The sequence below is a fragment of the Notothenia rossii genome (assembly GCF_949606895.1).
Source record: "Notothenia rossii genome assembly, chromosome: 8".
NCBI classification, from domain to species: Eukaryota; Metazoa; Chordata; class Actinopteri; order Perciformes; family Nototheniidae; genus Notothenia; species Notothenia rossii.
Window position 1 is genome coordinate 1,201,731 of NC_136906.1, and position 22,022 is coordinate 1,223,752.

The 22,022-nt window shown below is 42.2% G+C and overlaps 1 protein-coding gene across 2 annotated transcripts; it reads left to right on the plus strand.

The window, feature by feature from the left end:
- The first annotated feature begins 2,164 nt into the window (after positions 1 to 2,164).
- On the plus strand, positions 2,165 to 10,589 carry LOC307016936 (macrophage mannose receptor 1-like). Of its 2 annotated transcripts, XM_079646325.1 has the most exons (4): positions 2,165 to 4,739; positions 5,549 to 5,844; positions 6,765 to 7,057; positions 9,944 to 10,589. In XM_079646325.1, exons 2-4 carry the CDS (start codon positions 5,562 to 5,564, stop codon positions 10,139 to 10,141), a joined length of 774 nt encoding a protein of 257 aa, XP_079502451.1. In that variant the 5' UTR covers positions 2,165 to 4,739; positions 5,549 to 5,561; the 3' UTR covers positions 10,142 to 10,589. The 2 variants fall into 2 exon arrangements, with proteins under 2 accessions (XP_079502451.1, XP_079502450.1); XM_079646324.1 differs by lacking the exon at positions 2,165 to 4,739 and having other exon boundaries at positions 5,245 to 5,844.
- Positions 10,590 to 22,022: the final 11,433 nt, after the last annotated feature.

The following is a 22,022-nucleotide window of genomic DNA, read 5'->3' on the forward strand; positions in this document are numbered from 1 at the left end:
TGTTATTGTGAGGGTAAATATCCTTTTCAATGTCTCTTGATTTATGTTCCGTGTATTTGAAACATTTCAAGTCCAGTTTTTCATATTCAGCAGGTGAGTGGTTTTTGTCCAAGCTTATCATGGGAGTTCTTAGTGTGTTCATTTCAGTGTGTAGCTATTCAGTTACCTTATGTTGATGTTGGTGTTTCATTCCTCAAACTGATCCAGCTCGGTGATTTCCCGGATAATGAGCACTTTCGCCATCTCTGCTGTTGATCCACTTAGTTTGATAACAATTTTACAATTTGTCGACCATGTTGCTTGAATCTTGTTTTGTTTCCTTAGTATACGCGCTCTCCTTGCGATGTCCGCGTTCTTCTTCGTAAGGTGTTCGTTAATGTAAACATTGGTCCCTTTTAGTTTCCTTCCTTGTCTGAGGAGTGCATATTTCTTTTTCCTGTCGATGATCACTGCTGGTGTGGCTGTTGTGTTCTTGCTCCGCAGGGCATGACAGGCCTCAATATCTCCGCTGTCAACAGATATGCCCTTGCTGTCCAAAAAGCAAAGCACCTGTTGCTCCAGCGACTCACGGTCCACCTCCGGAGCGTCGGCTCCCCCTCTCCCGGTGGCGGTGTCCTCTGAGGCCGCTGCCGCCCTGGCATAGCTCCGGTGTTTGGTCTTCAGGCCGCTGATAATGAGATCGTTCATCCTGGTGTATGGTTCGAGGTCGGCCACTCGATTCTCCAGAAAAGTGATATTTTTGTCCTTTTCAATGTTTTGTATTTTCAGAGATTGTATTTCTCCCATCAGCTCCATGATTTTATTTTGCTGGGCCGCGACTGTTTTGATTTCGGCTGACAAGAAGTCGAGAGCTTTCTTAATCTCCTCCACCTCTTCAGGGAGGTTTGCGCTTATTTTGGGTGCCATTTTTCCTGGCACCCAAAGATGAAAATAAGGAGCCCCTCCCCACGCCCCTCTGAGAGACATTTGGTTACAAAGAACTCAATGGAGCTCTAGGAGGAGATTCAGGTGATAAGGGGGGGAGGGGGGGAGGGGGGTTACCTTGGTTGCTGATTGGCTAATGGTTACACAAGACAAAACATCGTTATGACATCATAAAGTGGCCAAAATCTGATCAGCTCATTTTCAGACAGGTTTTTATAGAAATGGATCAAAAAGAGAGAGAATCTTTGTTCCTGAAACTTTCAGAGTCTCTTTCCACTGAGGGGACACATGTTGATGTAGAAGAGACATGAAGAAGAGGGGACACATGTTGATGTAGAAGAGACATGAAGAAGAGGGGACACATGTTGATGTAGGAGAGACATGGAGAAGAGGGGGCACATGTTGATGTAGAAGAGACATGAAGAAGAGGGGACACATGTTGATGTAGAAGAGACATGAAGAAGAGGGGACACATGTTGATGTAGAAGAGACATGGAGAAGAGGGGACACATGTTGATGGAGAAGAGACATGAAGAAGAGGGGACACATGTTGATGTAGAAGAGACATGAAGAAGAGGGGACACATGTTGATGTAGAAGAGACATGGAGAAGAGGGGACACATGTTGATGTAGAAGAGACATGGAGAAGAGGGGACACATGTTGATGTAGAAGAGACATGGAGAAGAGGGGACATATGTTGATGGAGAAGAGACATGGAGAAGAGGGGACACATGTTGATGTAGAAGAGACATGGAGAAGAGGGGACACATGTTGATGTAGAAGAGACATGGAGAAGAGGGGACACATGTTGATGTAGAAGAGACATGGAGAAGAGGGGACACAGGTTGTTGTAGAAGAGACATGGAGAAGAGGGGACACATGTTGATGTAGAAGAGACATGGAGAAGAGGGGACACATGTTGATGAAGAAGAGACATGAAGAAGAGGGGACACATGTTGATGAAGAAGAGACATGAAGAAGAGGGGACACATGTTGATGTAGAAGAGACATGAAGAAGAGGGGACACATGTTGATGTAGAAGAGACATGGAGAAGAGGGGACACATGTTGATGTAGAAGAGACATGGAGAAGAGGGGACACAGGTTGTTGTAGAAGAGACATGGATAAGAGGGGACACATGTTGATGTAGAAGAGACATGGAGAAGAGGGGACACATGTTGATGTAGAAGAGACATGAAGAAGAGGGGACACATGTTGATGTAGAAGAGACATGGAGAAGAGGGGACACATGTTGATGTAGAAGAGACATGGAGAAGAGGGGACACATGTTGATGTAGAAGAGACATGGAGAAGAGGGGACACATGTTGATGTAGAAGAGACATGGAGACACACACACACACACACACACACACACACACACACACACACACACACAAAGGCTTCTCCTCAGTCTACTGAGGCCTGGACTGAAACTCATTTGTGTTTCACTTTGAATACAAAATGGATGAATGTAAATATGCTGTGGTGTTTGTTGTAACACTAGACTGTCTTTAGAGAGGTGGAAGCAGGACAGAAGATGTTCTGTAAGGCTGGCATCACACTGTCCCGAAATTGACACCAGATGGGCACACGAATATGGAATTTTGAATTTCGGGCGAAGATGGCCCCGAACTTGGTCAACAGCCAAGCCGAAGCAAGTACGATGCCTACAGAAGGCCTCAAGATGGCACCCGAACCACACACGAAGATGTGTATTTTTATAGTAGACTTTACTGATGAGTTAGAATGTATCCAGACTCAACGTAAGAGCTTGTGCTTCTTCGGGGGGTGCTAACATTTAAACACACACTTTATTCTTTAATTTCTCTGTCTTTATATGTAGAAGATATGACTTTTCTCAAAGTGAAATAAGACCATTTTTACCTGCAGAGGAGGTGTGGAGCCTGAGAAACTCCACCGGCGGTCATGGCTTAAGATGCCCTCACGAATGGCCCGATGTTGTTCCGATCAGAGCCGAATTTGAACATTTCCTTTATCGTGTGTTGTAAACTGTGTTCGTTATTCTCCCGACCAGGAGAGAAGCTTTAAAAGGAGACTAAATGGAGTCTCTGTGAAAGTTCAATTGGGTACTTTAATTAAAAAAGGCGCGGGTTGGTCACAAGCATGATATTGTTCAGTCAGACAAACAGCTGTGATCCGCTCCTCGTTAGGGAAGAGAAGAGCCTGGATCTCTCCTCCGGTGCTGTTATATCCTCTGCTGGCTCCTCCCCGCCAGCCGGCTCGCCTCGTCTCCAATGTCCGTTGTTGCATTTAAACAGAGGATAGGTTCTTTTCACATTCAATATATGCTTAACACGCCTTTTCTCCTCATATTCTCTTTCATCACTTTTCATTTAACACATTCTAAACGCTGTAATCAATACTCTAAACAATACTTCTCGGCTGGTTTGGTTTCCGGTCATTCCGGATGTTGTCACATGCTACTCTCGTCTGTAAACAATAATGTATTCAAATAAACTGTACCTTCATTTAATATTCAGCATGGTAGTACCTCGACATCTATAGTTGTAGTGTTAAATCAGTAGGCTTCGGTTTGCACCACTCTATATCATTTCGCTACTCAATTCACCTCTTCAGGAAATCGTATATTAGCCACATGCTAAATGCTAACCGTAGATGAAGGATTTTCAGAATAAAAGCTTAACTGGTTGTGCACAAGAATTTCTGGTTTTTCAGTATAAAAGAGCATTAAAACTGACGGCATGTTTAAACTACATTTCCCCATTAAAACATTGATTTTAATTTCTAACAGTGTCCATCGAGTGTCAATTTCGGGACAGTGTGATGCGGATCACGTGGGGAGAGTGCACACCCACTTTTAATCATAGTCAAAACCAGGGGCTCACCTCAACAAAGTCCATTTCAATCAGAGACAGGTTCAAATGTTATTTATTGTAAATAGTTAAATATTAAACAAAACAGGGATCTTTTACCCAAGATCGTCTACTAGATCAAAGTAACACACAGATACAACACATATGATGATTTTAAATAACGCGTTTAAGTGATTGGTCGAAATTGGAAGAGGAAATCTGAAAGGCTCCCGATAATTACAAGAGTAAATCGGAGTTTTTAGAAAAAGTCAAAATTCTTGGAAAAAGTCAAATTTATAAAGAAAAAAATACAGAATACTTGGAAAAATTCTGAACTTTAAGAGAAAGTCATAATTTTAAGAAAAAGACAGAAGTTTAAGAAAAAAGTCAGATTTCTACTGGCACCATATCTTTGTCATACTCAAGGTGGGATGGTGAATTTGTTTTTCAAATGAAATGTTTTGTGTAGCGTGGTATGGCGGTATTCAAAAGTGTGTGTGTGTGTGTGTGTGTGTGTGTGTGTGTGTGTGTGTGTGTGTGTGTGTGTGTGTGTGTGTGTGTGTGTGTGTGTGTGTGTGTGTGTGTGTGTGTGTGTGTGTGTGTGTGTGTGTGTGTGTGTGTGTGTGTGGAAGGATAACTTCCTGTCCTGCCTTTACTTTTCCTGTAAAATATTTTACTTTACCGGGTCATTAAACTCTGATAGAAACCTTCCTGAGAGACAAAGAATATTCAAAAAGCAACCTATGAGGCGAAGCTTTGCTTTGCATGGACTTTCTTAGACTGGAAAAGGGAGACAGTGACCTGGTGAAGGTCATGGATGTCACGGTCGCTCTGCGTGTCAGCTGGGTTGTGCACACGTGTTGTGTTTCGCCTATCTGAGCTGTGATTGGTGCAGCCAGTCCGTGAATCTAGTATTTTAAATATCATCACCTGAAAACCCAGAGACTCAGCGCTGGCTTCCAATCCGTCATCATCCAAGGTGATTGCTGGATTTTGTATTCCTTGTTATTCCCTGTACTTTGAACTGATGTCTTGCTTCCAGACTGCAGTGGGTTTAAGGGCAGCACTACAGTTCAGTTTGCAGTAAAGTCAGGTGTTTAAGTGTTGGATAAAGAGCAGAGGTGGTAGAGAGCCGTACTCAAAGGTTAAACTGTTTCATTATAATTCAATCTCCAAGGTAAATGATGAAATGCCTTTTGAAAAACTTTGGATAGTTTTAATCGTATCAATATGTCAAAATAACGTTTTGCTGAACTGAGAAAAAGCTGGCGTTGATGTCGATGTCTTTTTTTATTCTAGAAAGTCAGAAGTAACAAGGAATCATGTGTGAAGAAATAAAGTAGTAGTATAGAAATAATCATTTTGCAATTTGAGATTTAGTTTAGTCAAAAATATCTTGTACAAATACCAGTTTCATTGCGATAATCCAATCATTTCAATAAAAGCAAAGTTGAATGCAACTCACTTTAGAAATTATTAGCCGAAACAAATAGTACTTGGTTATACTTTTCAAACAGAAATAAAAAATGTTAATAAATATTTAAATATGAAATTGAACGGTTTAACCTGCTGATACTTAGCTGAGAAAGTGCTGTCGGATTATTCATATTTAAAAGGAACCTTTTTGAATACACACACAGAACAGTATAAATACAGGTATACAGGTAAAGGTGCACACACGCACTGAGCTACTGCCGCCCAACCATAACTCTGATAATGGTGGGATGTTCAAAGTTATTTTTGCAGACTACAAAGTAAACATACATATAAATGCTGATGTGACTGCAGGTCTGTGGAAACCATGATGAGAAAACCCTCCGTCCTGCTGCTGCTGCTGTTTGCTGCCGTGTGCGGGTCTACTCTGAGACCTAGCTTTACTCATTTCGATGAAAGGAAGACATGGAGGGAAGCACAGACCTTTTGCAGAGAACACCACAGTGATCTGGCCACCATCAGAGCCGGAGAAAAGTTGGAGAATTCGTTTGGTCATCTAGTATGGATCGGTTTGTACAAAAACTCTTCAGACTCCGAGTGGAAATGGTCGGAAACAGACGAGATCGCCAATTTCACCAACTGGGCAGTCGGTAAGTCTTGCTAGCACGAAACTTTAGAATATACTTTAAAGAGTCCTCTCCTGCTGATGTTCAGGTGTATATCAGTATGTAGTGTCTCTAGTTTAAAGAGTCCTCTCCTGCTGATGTTCAGGTGTATATCAGTATGTAGTGTCTCTACTTTAAAGAGTCCTCTCCTGCTGATGTTCAGGTGTATATCAGTATATAGTGTCTCTACTTTAAAGAGTCCTCTCCTGCTGATGTTCAGGTGTATATAAGTATGTAGTGCCTCTACTTTAAAGAGTCCTCTCCTGCTGATGTTCAGGTGTATATCAGTATGTAGTGTCTCTACTTTAAAGAGTCCTCTCCTGCTGATGTTCAGGTGTATATCAGTATGTAGTGTCTCTACTTTAAAGAGTCCTCTCCTACTGATGTTCAGGTGTATATCAGTATGTAGTGTCTCTACTTTAAAGAGTCCTCTCCTGCTGATGTTCAGGTGTATATCAGTATGTAGTGTCTCTACTTTAAAGAGTCCTCTCCTGCTGATGTTCAGGTGTATATCAGTATGTAGTGTCTCTACTTTAAAGAGTCCTCTCCTGCTGATGTTCAGGTGTATATCAGTATGTAGTGCCTCTACTTTAAAGAGTCCTCTCCTGCTGATGTTCAGGTGTATATCAGTATGTAGTGTCTCTACTTTAAAGAGTCCTCTCCTGCTGATGTTCAGGTGTATATGAGTATGTAGTGTCTCTTTAAAGAGTCCTCTCCTGCTGATGTTCAGGTGTATATCAGTATGTAGTGTCTCTACTTTAAAGAGTCCTCTCCTGCTGATGTTCAGGTGTATATCAGTATGTAGTGTCTCTACTTTAAAGAGTCCTCTCCTGCTGATATTCAGGGGCCGTATGTTTCTGGTTTGTTATGTGAATCATGTCAAGCACTTTTTCTACTTCTTGCAGATCAACCAAATCGTCGTTTTAATGAGAGCTGTGTTGTGATTTACATGGATACTGACAAATGGAATGACAGGCAATGTGACAGAGAGTACAGGTTCTTGTGTAACAATCTGGTTCTGGTGAAGGAGAGGAAGACGTGGGATCAGGCTTTGAGGCACTGCAGGCTTCTGGAGGCTGAACACCCAGATGAGCCAGTGGACCTCACCTGGAACTACCGCTACGACCTGGCCTCCGTGCGCACTCAGGACGACCCCGCCTACGCACGCCTGAGGGCTGGAGAGGCTTCCACTGACCAGGTGACGGAGCTTTCTACAGAGTTTGTGTTTTAGAGAAACTCCTCCTGTGTGTTGACATTTTGCACACTGAGATTTGTTCTGAGGCTGTCAGCGTTAACACTCGATCTTCATCTGGAAACATTAAGGAGTTTAGAGAAATACACACAAATGAATCCAATCATCCAGCCTCCTATAAAACTAGCATGGAATCAGTGTGAGTACTACCATACGAGTATATGTGTAGTACACATTATACAGAGGGCGATCACAGTGTGAGTACTACCATACGAGTATATGTGTAGTACACATTATACAGAGGGCGATCACAGTGTGAGTACTACCATACGAGTATATGTGTAGTACACATTATACAGAGGGCGATCACAGTGTGAGTACTACCATACGAGTATATGTGTAGTACACATTATACAGAGGGCGATCACAGTTTGAGTACTACCATACGAGTATATGTGTAGTACACATTATACAGAGGGCGATCACAGTGTGAGTACTACCATACGAGTATATGTGTAGTACACATTATACAGAGGGCGATCACAGTGTGAGTACTACCATACGAGTATATGTGTAGTACACATTATACAGAGGGTGATCACAGTGTGAGTACTACCATACGAGTATATGTGTAGTACACATTATACAGAGGGTGATCACAGTGTGAATACTACCATACGAGTATATGTGTAGTACACATTATACAGAGGGCGATCACAGTGTGAGTACTACCATACGAGTATATGTGTAGTACACATTATACAGAGGGCGATCACAGTGTGAATACTACCATACGAGTATATGTGTAGTACACATTATACAGAGGGCGATCACAGTGTGAGTACTACCATACGAGTATATGTGTAGTACACATTATACAGAGGGTGATCACAGTGTGAGTACTACCATACGAGTATATGTGTAGTACACATTATACAGAGGGTGATCACAGTGTGAATACTACCATACCAGTATATGTGTAGTACATATTATACAGAGGGTGATCACAGTGTGAATACTACCATACCAGTATATGTGTAGTACATATTATACAGAGGGTGATCACAGTGTGAATACTACCATACCAGTATATGTGTAGTACACATTATACAGAGGGTGATCACAGTGTGAATACTACCATACCAGTATATGTGTAGTACATATTATACAGAGGGTGATCACAGTGTGAATACTACCATACCAGTATATGTGTAGTACACATTATACAGAGGGCGATCACAGTGTGAATACTACCATACGAGTATATGTGTAGTACACATTATACAGAGGGCGATCACAGTGTGAGTACTACCATACGAGTATATGTGTAGTACACATTATACAGAGGGCGATCACAGTGTGAGTACTACCATACGAGTATATGTGTAGTACACATTATACAGAGGGTGATCACAGTGTGAGTACTACCATACGAGTATATGTGTAGTACACATTATACAGAGGGTGATCACAGTGTGAGTACTACCATACGAGTATATGTGTAGTACACATTATACAGAGGGCGATCACAGTGTGAATACTACCATACCAGTATATGTGTAGTACACATTATACAGAGGGCGATCACAGTGTGAGTACTACCATACGAGTATATGTGTAGTACACATTATACAGAGGGCGATCACAGTGTGAATACTACCATACCAGTATATGTGTAGTACACATTATACAGAGGGCGATCACAGTGTGAATACTACCATACCAGTATATGTGTAGTACACATTATACAGAGGGCGATCACAGTGTGAGTACTACCATACCAGTATATATGTGTAGTACACATTATACAGAGGGCGATCACAGTGTGAATACTACCATATGAGTATATGTGTAGTACACATTATACAGAGGGCGATCACAGTGTGAGTACTACCGTACGAGTATAGTGTAGTACACATTATACAGAGGGCGATCACAGTGTGAGTACTACCATACCAGTATATGTGTAGTACACATTATACAGAGGGCGATCACAGTGTGAATACTACCATATGAGTATATGTGTAGTACACATTATACAGAGGGCGATCACAGTGTGAGTACTACCGTACGAGTATAGTGTAGTACACATTATACAGAGGGCGATCACAGTGTGAATACTACCATACCAGTATATGTGTAGTACACATTATACAGAGGGCGATCACAGTGTGAGTACTACCATACGAGTATAGTGTAGTACACATTATACAGAGGGCGATCACAGTGTGAATACTACCATACCAGTATATGTGTAGTACACATTATACAGAGGGCGATCACAGTGTGAGTACTACCATACCAGTATATATGTGTAGTACACATTATACAGAGGGCGATCACAGTGTGAATACTACCATATGAGTATATGTGTAGTACACATTATACAGAGGGCGATCACAGTGTGAGTACTACCGTACCAGTATATATGTAGTACACATTATACAGAGGGCGATCACAGTGTGAGTACTACCATACGAGTATATGTGTAGTACACATTATACAGAGGGCGATCACAGTTTGAATACTAACATACCAGTATATGTGTAGTACACATTATACAGAGGGCGATCACAGTGTGAGTACTACCATACGAGTATATGTGTAGTACACATTATACAGAGGGCGATCACAGTGTGAGTACTACCATACCAGTATATGTGTAGTACACATTATAGAGAGGGCGATCACAGCAGCTTCGTGGATGCTTTAGCTTAGTGTCGGTTAATTGTCAGAGTTGATTCCAGTAATTCAGGAGTCATGCTATAATAAACCTCCTTTATTCCAACACAATGACTACATTTCAAATCCACTGACACCACACATGCATGGCCCTTGTTCAATAAAGACGTGTGTACATAAATATCTCACCTCTCTGCTAAATGTGGTCAGGTGTGGACGGGCCTGCGCTTCCTGGCGGGTCAGTGGTTCTGGACGGGCGATGGAGAAGCCGTGCAGGATGTGGACGAGGAGATGCAATGTGGCCGGACTCAGAGTTTCTGTGGCGTCCTGGTGAAGAACAGCACCAAGAGCTACGAGACGGAGGACTGCAGCAAGAAGCTAAACTTCCTCTGTTACAGGAAACCTTGAAACAATCAATCTGTGGAAAAGCTCTTCTCCCTCTTCTAAGGTTCAGGTTGTGTTTATGTGATTACTGTAGGCTAGCTCAACTAGGCGTGGACTGTCCTTTCTATTGTTTCATCAACTGGAATAGAGCTTTATTGATTATATATTCTTTCTCTGATATGAAGGAATCATCCTCTACAAAGGTCCACATCTGTTCTTACATATTAAGGAAGTGGTCACAGGACAATACATTCAACATGTCCTTCCACTTGTATTATTCGTGTGTAAACTGAGTTTCCTGCATTATTACATTGCAGCTGTTCTTCACAGGAGGAGTCTCCCCAGAGTGTGGATAGTTCATCAATGCATGTGTGATATTTAGAAGCAAAGCATTCAGCCAGAAAACACTGGACTTTCATTTGAGTGGAACAATCCTTTTCATCGGTTCATTTCAGATATATGATATGGTCAATTCCCCTGTTGTGGGACTTATAAAGGAATTCTGATTCTGTTTCTGATATATTTATACAAATAAAAGTTCTACATTGACTTTTGTCATTATTGAATAAACTTCTAATAATTGATATCCCTGCTAGCTAGCTGAACTCCTCCTGAGTTTGATTGATTACATTTAAATGGATCCTCCATGAGCATCGATCACTTTTCCTCAGTGTTTATCAGGGAGTTGATCTGAACCATGGGGTCATTTTACAACATGGCCACCAGGGGGCGCTATGAGGCTTCAGAAAACCTTCTCTCAGTGGGATGAGACTCTTTCCTGACTCGTTCAGCTTCATGGAGATCAAGCTGCAGACATGATCCACCAGCACCACGTGTTATTCACCATACCATGCAACATGAGTGTTTAGGACGCCGTGCAGAGGCCCGTTTAGAAACTTGTGTCCGGACTGGGGGAAGTACAAACTGACATGTAAAGAACTGGTTCTTCACAAATAATACACCGCAGTTATTCAGTCATGACAATATCATACACGTTACAACTGTTCATTGTCAACATCTGACAGCCATCCCGTACATAGGAACACATGACATTCAGACATTTGGAGATCCAACATATTTGTATTACATCTATCGTTTCCATGTCTTGGTACAGTTGCAACATTAGCCGCCTTTAGCTTAGCGGTGGTGACGTGAAGTCATGTGACCGTGCTGTAGTTCCTTTATGGCCCAACATTAGCCTCCTTTAGCTTAGCGGTGGTGATGTGAAGTCATGTGACCGTGTTGTAGTTCCTTTATGGCCCAACATTAGCCTCCTGTAGCTTAGCGATGGTGACGTGAAGTCATGTGACCGTGCTGTAGTTCCTTTATGGCCCAACATTAGCCTCCTTTAGCTTAGCGATGGTGACGTGAAGTCATGTGACCGTGCTGTAGTTCCTTTATAGCCCAACATTAGCCTCCTTTAGCTTAGCGATGGTGACGTGAAGTCATGTGACCGTGCTGTAGTTCCTTTATAGCCCAACAGCAGTATTTTATCTCCTCAGTCCAATGTTGACTTCATGATGGATTGAATAATGATTGTCTGTTTCTCCCTTGAAAGTCTCTGAATGTCCAGTTTGTTTCAAACCAAATACTAAGCCTTTGTCGTGCTCATACTTGCCAACCCTACCGATTTTCGCGGGAGACTCCCTATTTCATTGCCCTCTCCCGGTTTCCTCCCGGGGTCACATTTCTCCCGCATTTCTCCCGATTTCTGACAAAATCAGATTTACTCACGACTGTTTCCACTCGGACTTTAATACAGCTACACCATTGTTTGGTTTCCATGGTAGCGCGTCTCTTTAGTAGCGCACACAACTGAAAGTCTGAGAGGGTGAGGCAGATAGTCACAGAAAACAGAACAAGAATCGACAACTACTCTCTGCTCACTCCTTTCTGTAAAATACAGGTCCAGCCCACACATATGCTCCATCAAGGACGGTGCTACAGGCCGCAATTTAACTACAATAAGCATGTTAATGTTAATCTACAGCTCCGGCGATCCACTAGCACCCCCCCCGGTTTTGAAATGCTCCCGATTTCTGAGGTCTCAAGGTTGGCAAGTATGGTCGTGCTGCAGTCCATTAAGTAATTCAATTCTAATTTAATACGGGAAAAAAGCAGTTCACAAAAGTAATAGTAAAATCTTCGGACCGTAAAATGTCCAAAATAACACCCAGTGTGTGTGTGTGTGTGTGTGTGTGTGTGTGTGTGTGTGTGTGTGTGTGTGTGTGTGTGTGTGTGTGTGTGTGTGTGTGTGTGTGTGTGTGTGTGTGTGTGTGTGTACAGTGTGTGTGTGTGTGTGTGTGTGTGTGTGTGTGTTCATGTGCCTTCTTTGGTTTGGATGCAGAATAAATCTAGAAAGAGTAAAGTGTTAAAGTCAGCCATGGAAAACCACGATACTCAAAGCAGCCTTCCTGTGTGTGATTACTGAAACATAGAATTACAGCAGGTCTGAGGTCAAGAACACATCCAGTTAAAACATCTTCGAGCTGCAGCCGAGCGACCTGATTGGTCGGAGTCTGGCCATAATGCACGACTAGTCTGCCAACTCTGCTGCTCTCTACCTCCAGACTGCATGGCCGAAACCTGTACACGTGTATCACTGTGAGTACATGCAGCACACCACCAGAGGGCGCTCTGCTTTGAAGCTGCTTCCAGAAGCAGCGTTGCACAAGAGTCTGAAGATCCAAACAGGAAAGAGATATGCATGGCAAAAGAGGATTTAAAGTTCCCCTATCATCCTCTTCTTCATCAATGTATCACAGGTCTCAGATATATCCAAAACCTGTCTCTGATTGGCTGAAACACCAAACGGATCATTGCAGCATTACCCACAATCCCCTCTGTTTCAGACCTGTTTCCAAAGTGCTGATTCTCTGTCTGTTCCTTTAGATGAAAATAAGGAGCCCCTCCCCACGCCCCTCTGAGAGAGATTTGGTTACAAAGAACTCAATGGAGCTCTAGGAGGAGATTCAGGTGATAAGGGGGGGGGGGGGTTACCTTGGTTGCTGATTGGCTAATGGTTACACAAGAGAAAACTTCGTTATGACATCATCAAGTGGCCAAAATCTGATCAGCTCATTTTCAGACAGGTTTTTATAGAAATGGATCAAAAAGAGAGAGAATCTTTGTTCCTGAAACTTTCAGAGTCTCTTTCCACAGAGGGGACACATGTTGATGTAGAAGAGACATGGAGAAGAGGGGACACATGTTGATGTAGAAGAGACATGAAGAAGAGGGGACACATGTTGATGTAGAAGAGACATGAAGAAGAGGGGACACATGTTGATGTAGAAGAGACATGAAGAAGAGGGGACACATGTTGATGTAGAAGAGACATGAAGAAGAGGGGACACATGTTGATGTAGAAGAGACATGAAGAAGAGGGGACACATGTTGATGTAGAAGAGACATGGAGAAGAGGGGACACATGTTGATGTAGAAGAGACATGGAGAAGAGGGGACACATGTTGATGTAGAAGAGACATGAAGAAGAGGGGACACATGTTGATGTAGAAGAGACATGAAGAAGAGGGGACACATGTTGATGTAGAAGACACATGAAGAAGAGGGGACACATGTTGATGTAGAAGAGACATGAAGAAGAGGGGACACATGTTGATGTAGAAGAGACGTGAAGAAGTGGATTTTGTATAACAGCTGACATTTAAGTTAAGTCTTCTCTGATCGTCACACACACAGGCTGCAACATTTGGAAAAAATAACTATATGCAATTATTTTGAGTGACATCGCATTTCCATAAGATTTGTCGTATCAGAGGCAATGATGATTAACGGTAAAGAAGATATTAAAATGAATATGGTGTGATTTTTCTAAAAGGATCCGAACCAAGGTTTCTTAGTACGTCTGAAGAGTCTCTGCAGCTCCACATTACATCCTTCAGATACTTTCACATATTTAGCCTTTAACAAATATTTATATTCTGTTATTTTAATGTTGCACTAAACCAAGCAAGATTAAGAAATGAAGACCTAATGTTGGGCTATAAAGGAACTACAGCACGGTCACATGACTTCACGTCACCACCGCTAAGCTAAAGGAGGCTGATGTTGGGCTATAAAGGAACTACAACACGTTTACATGACTTCACGTCTCCACCGCTAAGCTAAAGGAGGCTAATGTTGGGCTATAAAGGAACTACAGCACGGTCACATGACTTCACGTCACCACCGCTAAGCTAAAGGAGACTAATGTTGGGCTATAAAGGAACTACAGCACGGTCACATGACTTCACGTCACCACCGCTAAGCTAAAGGAGGCTAATGTTGGGCTATAAAGGAACTACAACACGTTTACATGACTTCACGTCTCCACCGCTAAGCTAAAGGAGGCTAATGTTGGGCTATAAAGGAACTACAGCACGGTCACATGACTTCACGTCACCACCGCTAAGCTAAAGGAGGCTGATGTTGGGCTATAAAGGAACTACAACACGTTTACATGACTTCACGTCACCACCGCTAAGCTAAAGGAGGCTAATGTTGGGCTATAAAGGAACTACAGCACGGTCACATGACTTCACGTCACCACCTCTAAGCTAAAGGAGGCTAATGTTGGGCTATAAAGGAACTACAGCACGGTCACATGACTTCACGTCACCACCGCTAAGCTAAAGGAGGCTAATGTTGGGCTTTAAAGGAACTACAGCACGGTCACATGACTTCACGTCACCACCGCTAAGCTAAAGGAGGCTAATGTTGGGCTTTAAAGGAACTACAGCACGGTCACATGACTTCACGTCACCACCTCTAAGCTAAAGGAGGCTAATGTTGGGCTTTAAAGGAACTACAGCACGGTCACATGACTTCACGTCACCACCGCTAAGCTAAAGGTGGCTAATGTTGGGCTTTAAAGGAACTACAGCACGGTCACATGACTTCACGTCACCACCTCTAAGCTAAAGGAGGCTAATGTAGGGCTATAAAGGAACTACAGCACGGTCACATGACTTCACGTCACCACCGCTAAGCTAAAGGTGGCTAATGTAGGGCTATAAAGGAACTACAGCACGGTCACATGACTTCACGTCACCACCTCTAAGCTAAAGGAGGCTAATGTAGGGCTATAAAGGAACTACAGCACGGTCACATGACTTCACGTCACCACCGCTAAGCTAAAGGAGGCTAATGTTGGGCTATAAAGGAACTACAGCACGGTCACATGACTTCACGTCACCACCGCTAAGCTAAAGGAGGCTAATGTTGGGTTATAAAGGAACTACAGCACGGTCACATGACTTCACATCACCACCACTAAGCTAAAGGAGGCTAATGTTGGGCTATAAAGGAACTACAGCACGGTCACATGACTTCACGTCACCACCGCTAAGCTAAAGGAGGCTAATGTTGGGCTATAAAGGAACTCCAATTTAGTCGTATCATTTTGACACTTGTGTCTTCACCACAGATCTTATTTTAGGATAACAACCAAAAACACATTCAGAAAACCATTGACCTCCAATCCAGTGGACAGGAAGTGATGTAACGGGAAGTTATTAACATCAATGTTTGTGTGTGTGAGGATGTGTTGAACTAATGTGTGTGATCTGATGGCTCTCAGCAGCACGCCTGTCCAGACCTGTCCCTGTGGGTTTGTAGAGGGGCAGAGGTCAAACAGCTTGGTGTGTGTGTGTGTGTGTGTGTGTGTGTGTGTGTGTGTGTGTGTGTGTGTGTGTGTGTGTGTGTGTGTGTGTGTGTGTGTGTGTGTGTGTGTGTGTGTGTGTGTGTGTGTGTGTGTGTGTGTGTGTGTGTGTGTGTGTGTGTGTGTGTTCTAAGCTTGGCTGGTCATAGAAAATGGTGAAATGTAACCCAGTACTTTACTTTTGCACTTTTTGGACATAATTGTACTTTACTTGAGGTTTTTCCATCTCTAACTCTCGTCGACTTCATTTTAGAGGCATATGTATACGTATTGCAGGAGAGTAGAAGTATACAGAAGCTTCAAATGGAAAAACACCAGTTACCTGGGATCCATCACATTCCTAACATTCATGTGTTAATTATATTATCTATTATGTATTTATTATATTATCTCCTCAAATCACATAATTCTTCTGGTATGTTCATAAAACAGACGACAATAGAAAGCCTTTAAAAGCTTTGGCTCCCTCCTCACATTCCTGGGGAGTTCTCTCGCTAGGGACGAGGAGGAGGAGGAGGAGGAGGAGGAGGAGGAGGAGGAGGAGGAAGAGGAAGAAGAAGAGGACATGTAGCTAATATCTAATTTTTTTTTTAAATCAGCTGTTTTTAATGTTCTGTTGTGATTGGTCAACCTGTTAGAGATGTCCCGCCCCTTAGCCTATCACGTACAATGTTTTTGAGCGCTAGCCAACTGGTGTGGGTGTTTTCCATTGTGATGTCACTATGTTCAGGAAGTAAACAAAGGAGGCGTTTCAGACGGGTATAACACCACAGAAGAAGAATACGGCCTCTTTAACATGTTTTTAACGTCTTATTTTGTTCAAGGTGTAAAAGATGTTTCCGATGTTACCGTGAGGAGCCGCTGATCGACGTCTCGGCTGGACTTTGTCCTCACTTCAGTACGTCCTACATTTCAGTCGCTTTCTCTCTTGTTCTTCTTGATTCCTTTGAGTGAGACATTAAAGCTGCAGTCGACTCTGCACTGATGAAGACTCCCAGCAGAAAGAAACACAACATCTGGAAAGCTGAAAGTTAAATAAATGAAGGAAATGTGTTGTGCAATAACTGTCTCATAATCCAATACAGAGAAGTTACAGAGAGGATGTGTTTAGAGCTTGGAAAGAGGATATTAGAAGCTGTTTGTGGCGAGCTGGAGAATAACTGCAGTTTTGATTTAAAGGAAGAAACAAAAATACAAAAACCAGCTCTTGCTCATTTCTGGTCCGACACGACGGTGAATCTGCTTTCTCCATTCAGAGGAGAGAGAACGAGGGGGAGGGGGAAAGTGTGTGTGAAAGCAATCCAAGAAAATAGAGAAAAAGGAGAGATTTATACTTTCTGTCCAGAATGCATGTCGGTGACTCTACAGACAGCCAATCAGAGAAGACCTTCCCCTCCTTTGGACCCGCCCATCTCCCCCAAAACTACACTTGCACGAACGCACACACACACACACACACACACACACACACACACACACACACACACACACACACACACACACACACACACACACACACTGCTTGGCCTCCAGCTTGGTGCTGAGTTCTGTGCTGCAAAAAAAAACCTAGCTTAAAAGCTTCTCACTGTCACACACAATAATGTGCATTTAATTTGCCTAAATAAATCAATATTTTACAGTTACAGCACATAAACAACACATGCACTGCTGACCAATCACAACAGAGCTAACAATCATCATAACCAGCTAACCAATCAGAGCACACTGGGCTCTAGTTTCAGACAGAGGGTGAAAAGAGGTGAGGTGAAAAATAAAGAGCGGTTTGAACATTAAAGCATGGAGACATCACAGGAGAGACATTACATACTGATATACACCTGAACATCAGCAGGAGAGGACTCTTTAAAGAAGAGACACTACATACTGATATACACCTGAACATCAGCAGGAGGGGACTCTTTAAAGTAGAGACACTACATACTGATATACACCTGAACATCAGCAGGAGAGGACTCTTTAAAGTAGAGACACTACATACTGATATACACCTGAACATCAGCAGGAGAGGACTCTTTAAAGTAGAGACACTACATACTGATATACACCTGAACATCAGCAGGAGAGGACTCTTTAAAGTACAGACATACATACTGATATACACCTGAACATCAGCAGGAGAGGACTCTTTAAAGTAGAGACATTACATACTGATATACACCTGAACATCAGCAGGAGAGGACTCTTTAAAGTAGAGACACTACATACTGATATACACCTGAACATCAGCAGGAGAGGACTCTTTAAAGTAGAGACACTACATACTGATATACACCTGAACATCAGCAGGAGAGGACTCTTTAAAGTAGAGACACTACATACTGATATACACCTGAACATCAGCAGGAGAGGACTCTTTAAAGTAGAGATACTACATACTGATATACACCTGAACATCAGCAGGAGAGGACTCTTTAAAGTAGAGACACTACATACTGATATACACCTGAACATCAGCGGGAGAGGACTCTTTAAAGTAGAGACACTACATATACACCTGAACATCAGCAGTAGAGGACTCTTTAAAGTAGAGACACTATATATACACCTGAACATCAGCAGTAGAGGACTCTTTAAAGTAGAGACACTATATATACACCTGAACATCAGCAGGAGAGGACTCTTTAAAGTAGAGACACTACATACTGATATACACCTGAACATCAGCAGGAGAGGACTCTTTAAAGTAGAGACACTACATACTGATATACACCTGAACATCAGGAGGAGAGGACTCTTTAAAGTAGAGACACTACATACTGATCAGAGACGGGGTCGTTACTAAAAAAAAGTAATATATTACACTACTTCGTTACTCTGTACATAAAGTAACTCGTTACTTTACTCACAGGGCCGGCCCGCCCCTCCCTACATGCAGATCATGCAGACTGCGGCGCACCTACAGTGTAAGCGCGCCACAGTTTTGCCTCTGCGAGACTCCACTTGTACCCAATCACAAGTCTTTCTTTTGATTTGCTCTTTAATAAAATAGGCTACCAGCCTACCACAACAAGCTAACAGTCTGTGAAACGTAAATACACTAATTAATGAAACCAGTTCAAGACGCATTATTCTTATTCTTATCATTCTTTATGAGCGCAGTAACGGTAAGGTATCTAATGACTTATTTATTTAGTATTCCATAACTTAGTAACAGAGATGGTCAAACTAAAGTGGTAGAGACATGGCAGAAATCCTACAATGAAGCGGGACATTGAACTGTTCACCCGTGAGAGGGCAATCAAGAAAAGAGAGCGAGCGGCCCGTTGAGGGAGTTTACAGATGAAAAGACTCAGAAAGACAGAAGCACAATAACGGCAAGTAGGCTATGTTTAGGTGTTTTTTTGTAAATAACCGACGGTGTCAAGAGGAAGTAAAGTCCCCTGGTTTGTCCCTTATACCCTAACTGCCATGAGACAACTCAAAATCAAGTTTCCAAAATCTGACACTGAGCGCTGACAAAGTGTGTTTCCCGCAGCGAGACGCTACAATACTAATTGTGGGCTTATCATGTTGATTCGGCCACAACAGAAAAAAGACAAACAAACTCTCGCTCTCTCCAGAGGGGCAGGTCAGCCAAAAAGGCCAAACGGGCCGGCCCGTTGCCCGCGCAACATTAGCCCGTACCTGTGCACGTCCCTACAGCAGTGGAACAGCTTCTGGCCTGGACACAGTTTGCACCTCACCGTCACATTCCTGTCTATTCTTCGGATGAACTAAAAATAATGGGCATACCTCCACCCAGGGCAGTTTCTATCTTTTTGGGGACCCTATGCAGGAGAGGACTCTTTAAAGTAGAGACACTACATACTATAGCACTAACTGATATGAGTACTCCTGGTCTTTGTTCTTGTTGCAAAAAAAGTTCAGGCTTGATTCTTTAAATCTTACCATATATCATTTGTTAATTGTCTGAATCAACCCTCCCACTGCTTCATGGTATTTGTCTGTTGGATCGCTCGGTGTATATGACTGGAGAGTTTGGCTCCGCCTCCTCTATTCTCACATCAGGAAACAGGACACCTCCTTCCCTTCCTTTAACTCCGCCCTTTCTTGTCAAGTTCCGCCCCCATATTTCTCACTTCAGTTCACACTCGGACCCTCAGCAGCCCCTCCCTCCCTCCTCAAACACCCCAAATGTACAGTGTTTTCCCACATACAATGATTTCTTATGTTAACCTAGTAAAGCACTATGATGTTGCCTCACAGTAAACAGGTCCAGCAGTGTAACCAGCAGCAGTGACAGTCCTGAGGCAGTGTGTGTGGAGGAGCAGTGGGGATCAGGGTCTGTGTGTGTGAATGGGAGTTCTGGTTGTGGAGGTATCGTAACACGGTATGACCACCAGGGGGCGCCAGGACAGCTCTATGTCTATGTAGAGTTGCTGTTAGAACTATGATCTCTGCCTACAGTCAGTAACACACATCTTGCTGCTTAGAAATAACTGAGGTCTGGTTCAAAGCTTTTGTCTAAAGGGTGTTTTAGGTACTGTCGTGTTGGTAATATACCCTGGTGATCAGTTAGAGACGTGCAGGATGACGTGTTTCTGTAGGCCGACCCTGAAGATAGCATTGCAGGCGCTTCCTTGACATAAAGCCAATGGGACTTTTCCATTTCATTATTGCAGAAAAAAGCTTGATGGTGAAGAAACGTATCTGAAGACGATCAATCCCTGCAGCTTCTTCTGTCACTTTAAATCCACCAGTGGGGGATTCACTGACATTTTATGTTGTAGAACAAAACGTTTAAATCTCTTCAACCACAAAAAAACGTAACTAAGGACTCATTCCTGCACCAGTTCACCGACCGTACCACTTCATGTGTCGATAGTGGATTTTTAGTCATCCCAGACAATAGGGAAACCAACAAGACAAAGGTGCAGCTCATATTAAAATGTGTATGGTTTTAATAAAGCAGTTTTCCACAGACTTAGACTGGTTCCAGGACTTTGAATCACTGCACAACCCTAACTCTGATTCTGTGCATGATGGCATGGACACGTTAGCATTTGTGTCCTTAGCATATAAAATATAATATAAAACAGAACTGTTTTAATGTCAGTAATGAAGTGGAGAAGTTTCATAGTGGTTTCTTTAAATGTTTTATTCACCTGCAGTAAGGCTGAGTTTTTTTTATTACATTGAATATAAAAAAAACTCTGACATTATATTCAAATAATTCACTTTCGGTGTGTTCTTGGAATCTTTTGAATTGTTTTTCTCAATTTTGTATTTTTTTAAATGTTTGACTTCCCTTGTTTTGTTTCTGCAGAATTTGAATGACTTTTTTCCTCCGGATACTATATTAAAGATTTTTTACAAATGAAATCTGCCATCTTTCCTTTAAATATCAAAGCTTGATATCTGATATTATTAAGACTTCCCAAAAAATAAATTGTTATTTTTGTTATTTTAAGGTTTTTAACACACAATATATCAACGTTTTCTTATCAAATGTTTTTTAATCAGTTTCTTTCTGGATGTTTTTCTGTCTAAATATCAAATCTTTCTGAAATGTTCACATCTGCTCAAATTTCTTAACCTTCAAATGTTCTTAAAAACACCTTTCACAAACTCATCTATACACTTTATCACTAAGGAACACGCATACAGGACTTTTTATGGCAGTATGTTCTGATTTATGGAGTGACTCGAAGAGACATCCCATCCTTTGAATCTAAGTGATTTACATTTTGGAAACAATGGCCTCTTTCCTTTATAACATCTGCACACAGCATGGTGACAGTATTGTTAAAGTACGGCTAATATCAAAGTTAAACCTCATCACTCGGACCTCAACACACCAAGCTGTTATTGGATATGATTATGTTTTTAAGCTAGAGTTGGTAATTTAGGATTTATATTACTTCAACAATAAATAAATCAAATGCTCTGAAAATGAAAAGACAAATCTGTTATCAATGTTGACAGTTAAATATCTCTGAATAACTAAAGCTATGTTTCTGTTATCAGTGATATAGTTGTATTAATGTGTGAGCTGGCTTTGAAAGGAAGCTTCTGGAAGCGTTGCCAACTTGGACATTTTTTCGCCAGATTTCCCACATTTTTGGGCGACTTTCATTGGAAACAGTTGGTGATACTGGGTTGGGCTTTCTTAGTTGAGCACATTTTAAAATCCATCTCTTCAACGTCGGCTTCAGTGGGAGAAGTCAAATACACAAGAACACTTTCCAAAAGGCAGAAAACACACCCTGCAGGGAGCCACCA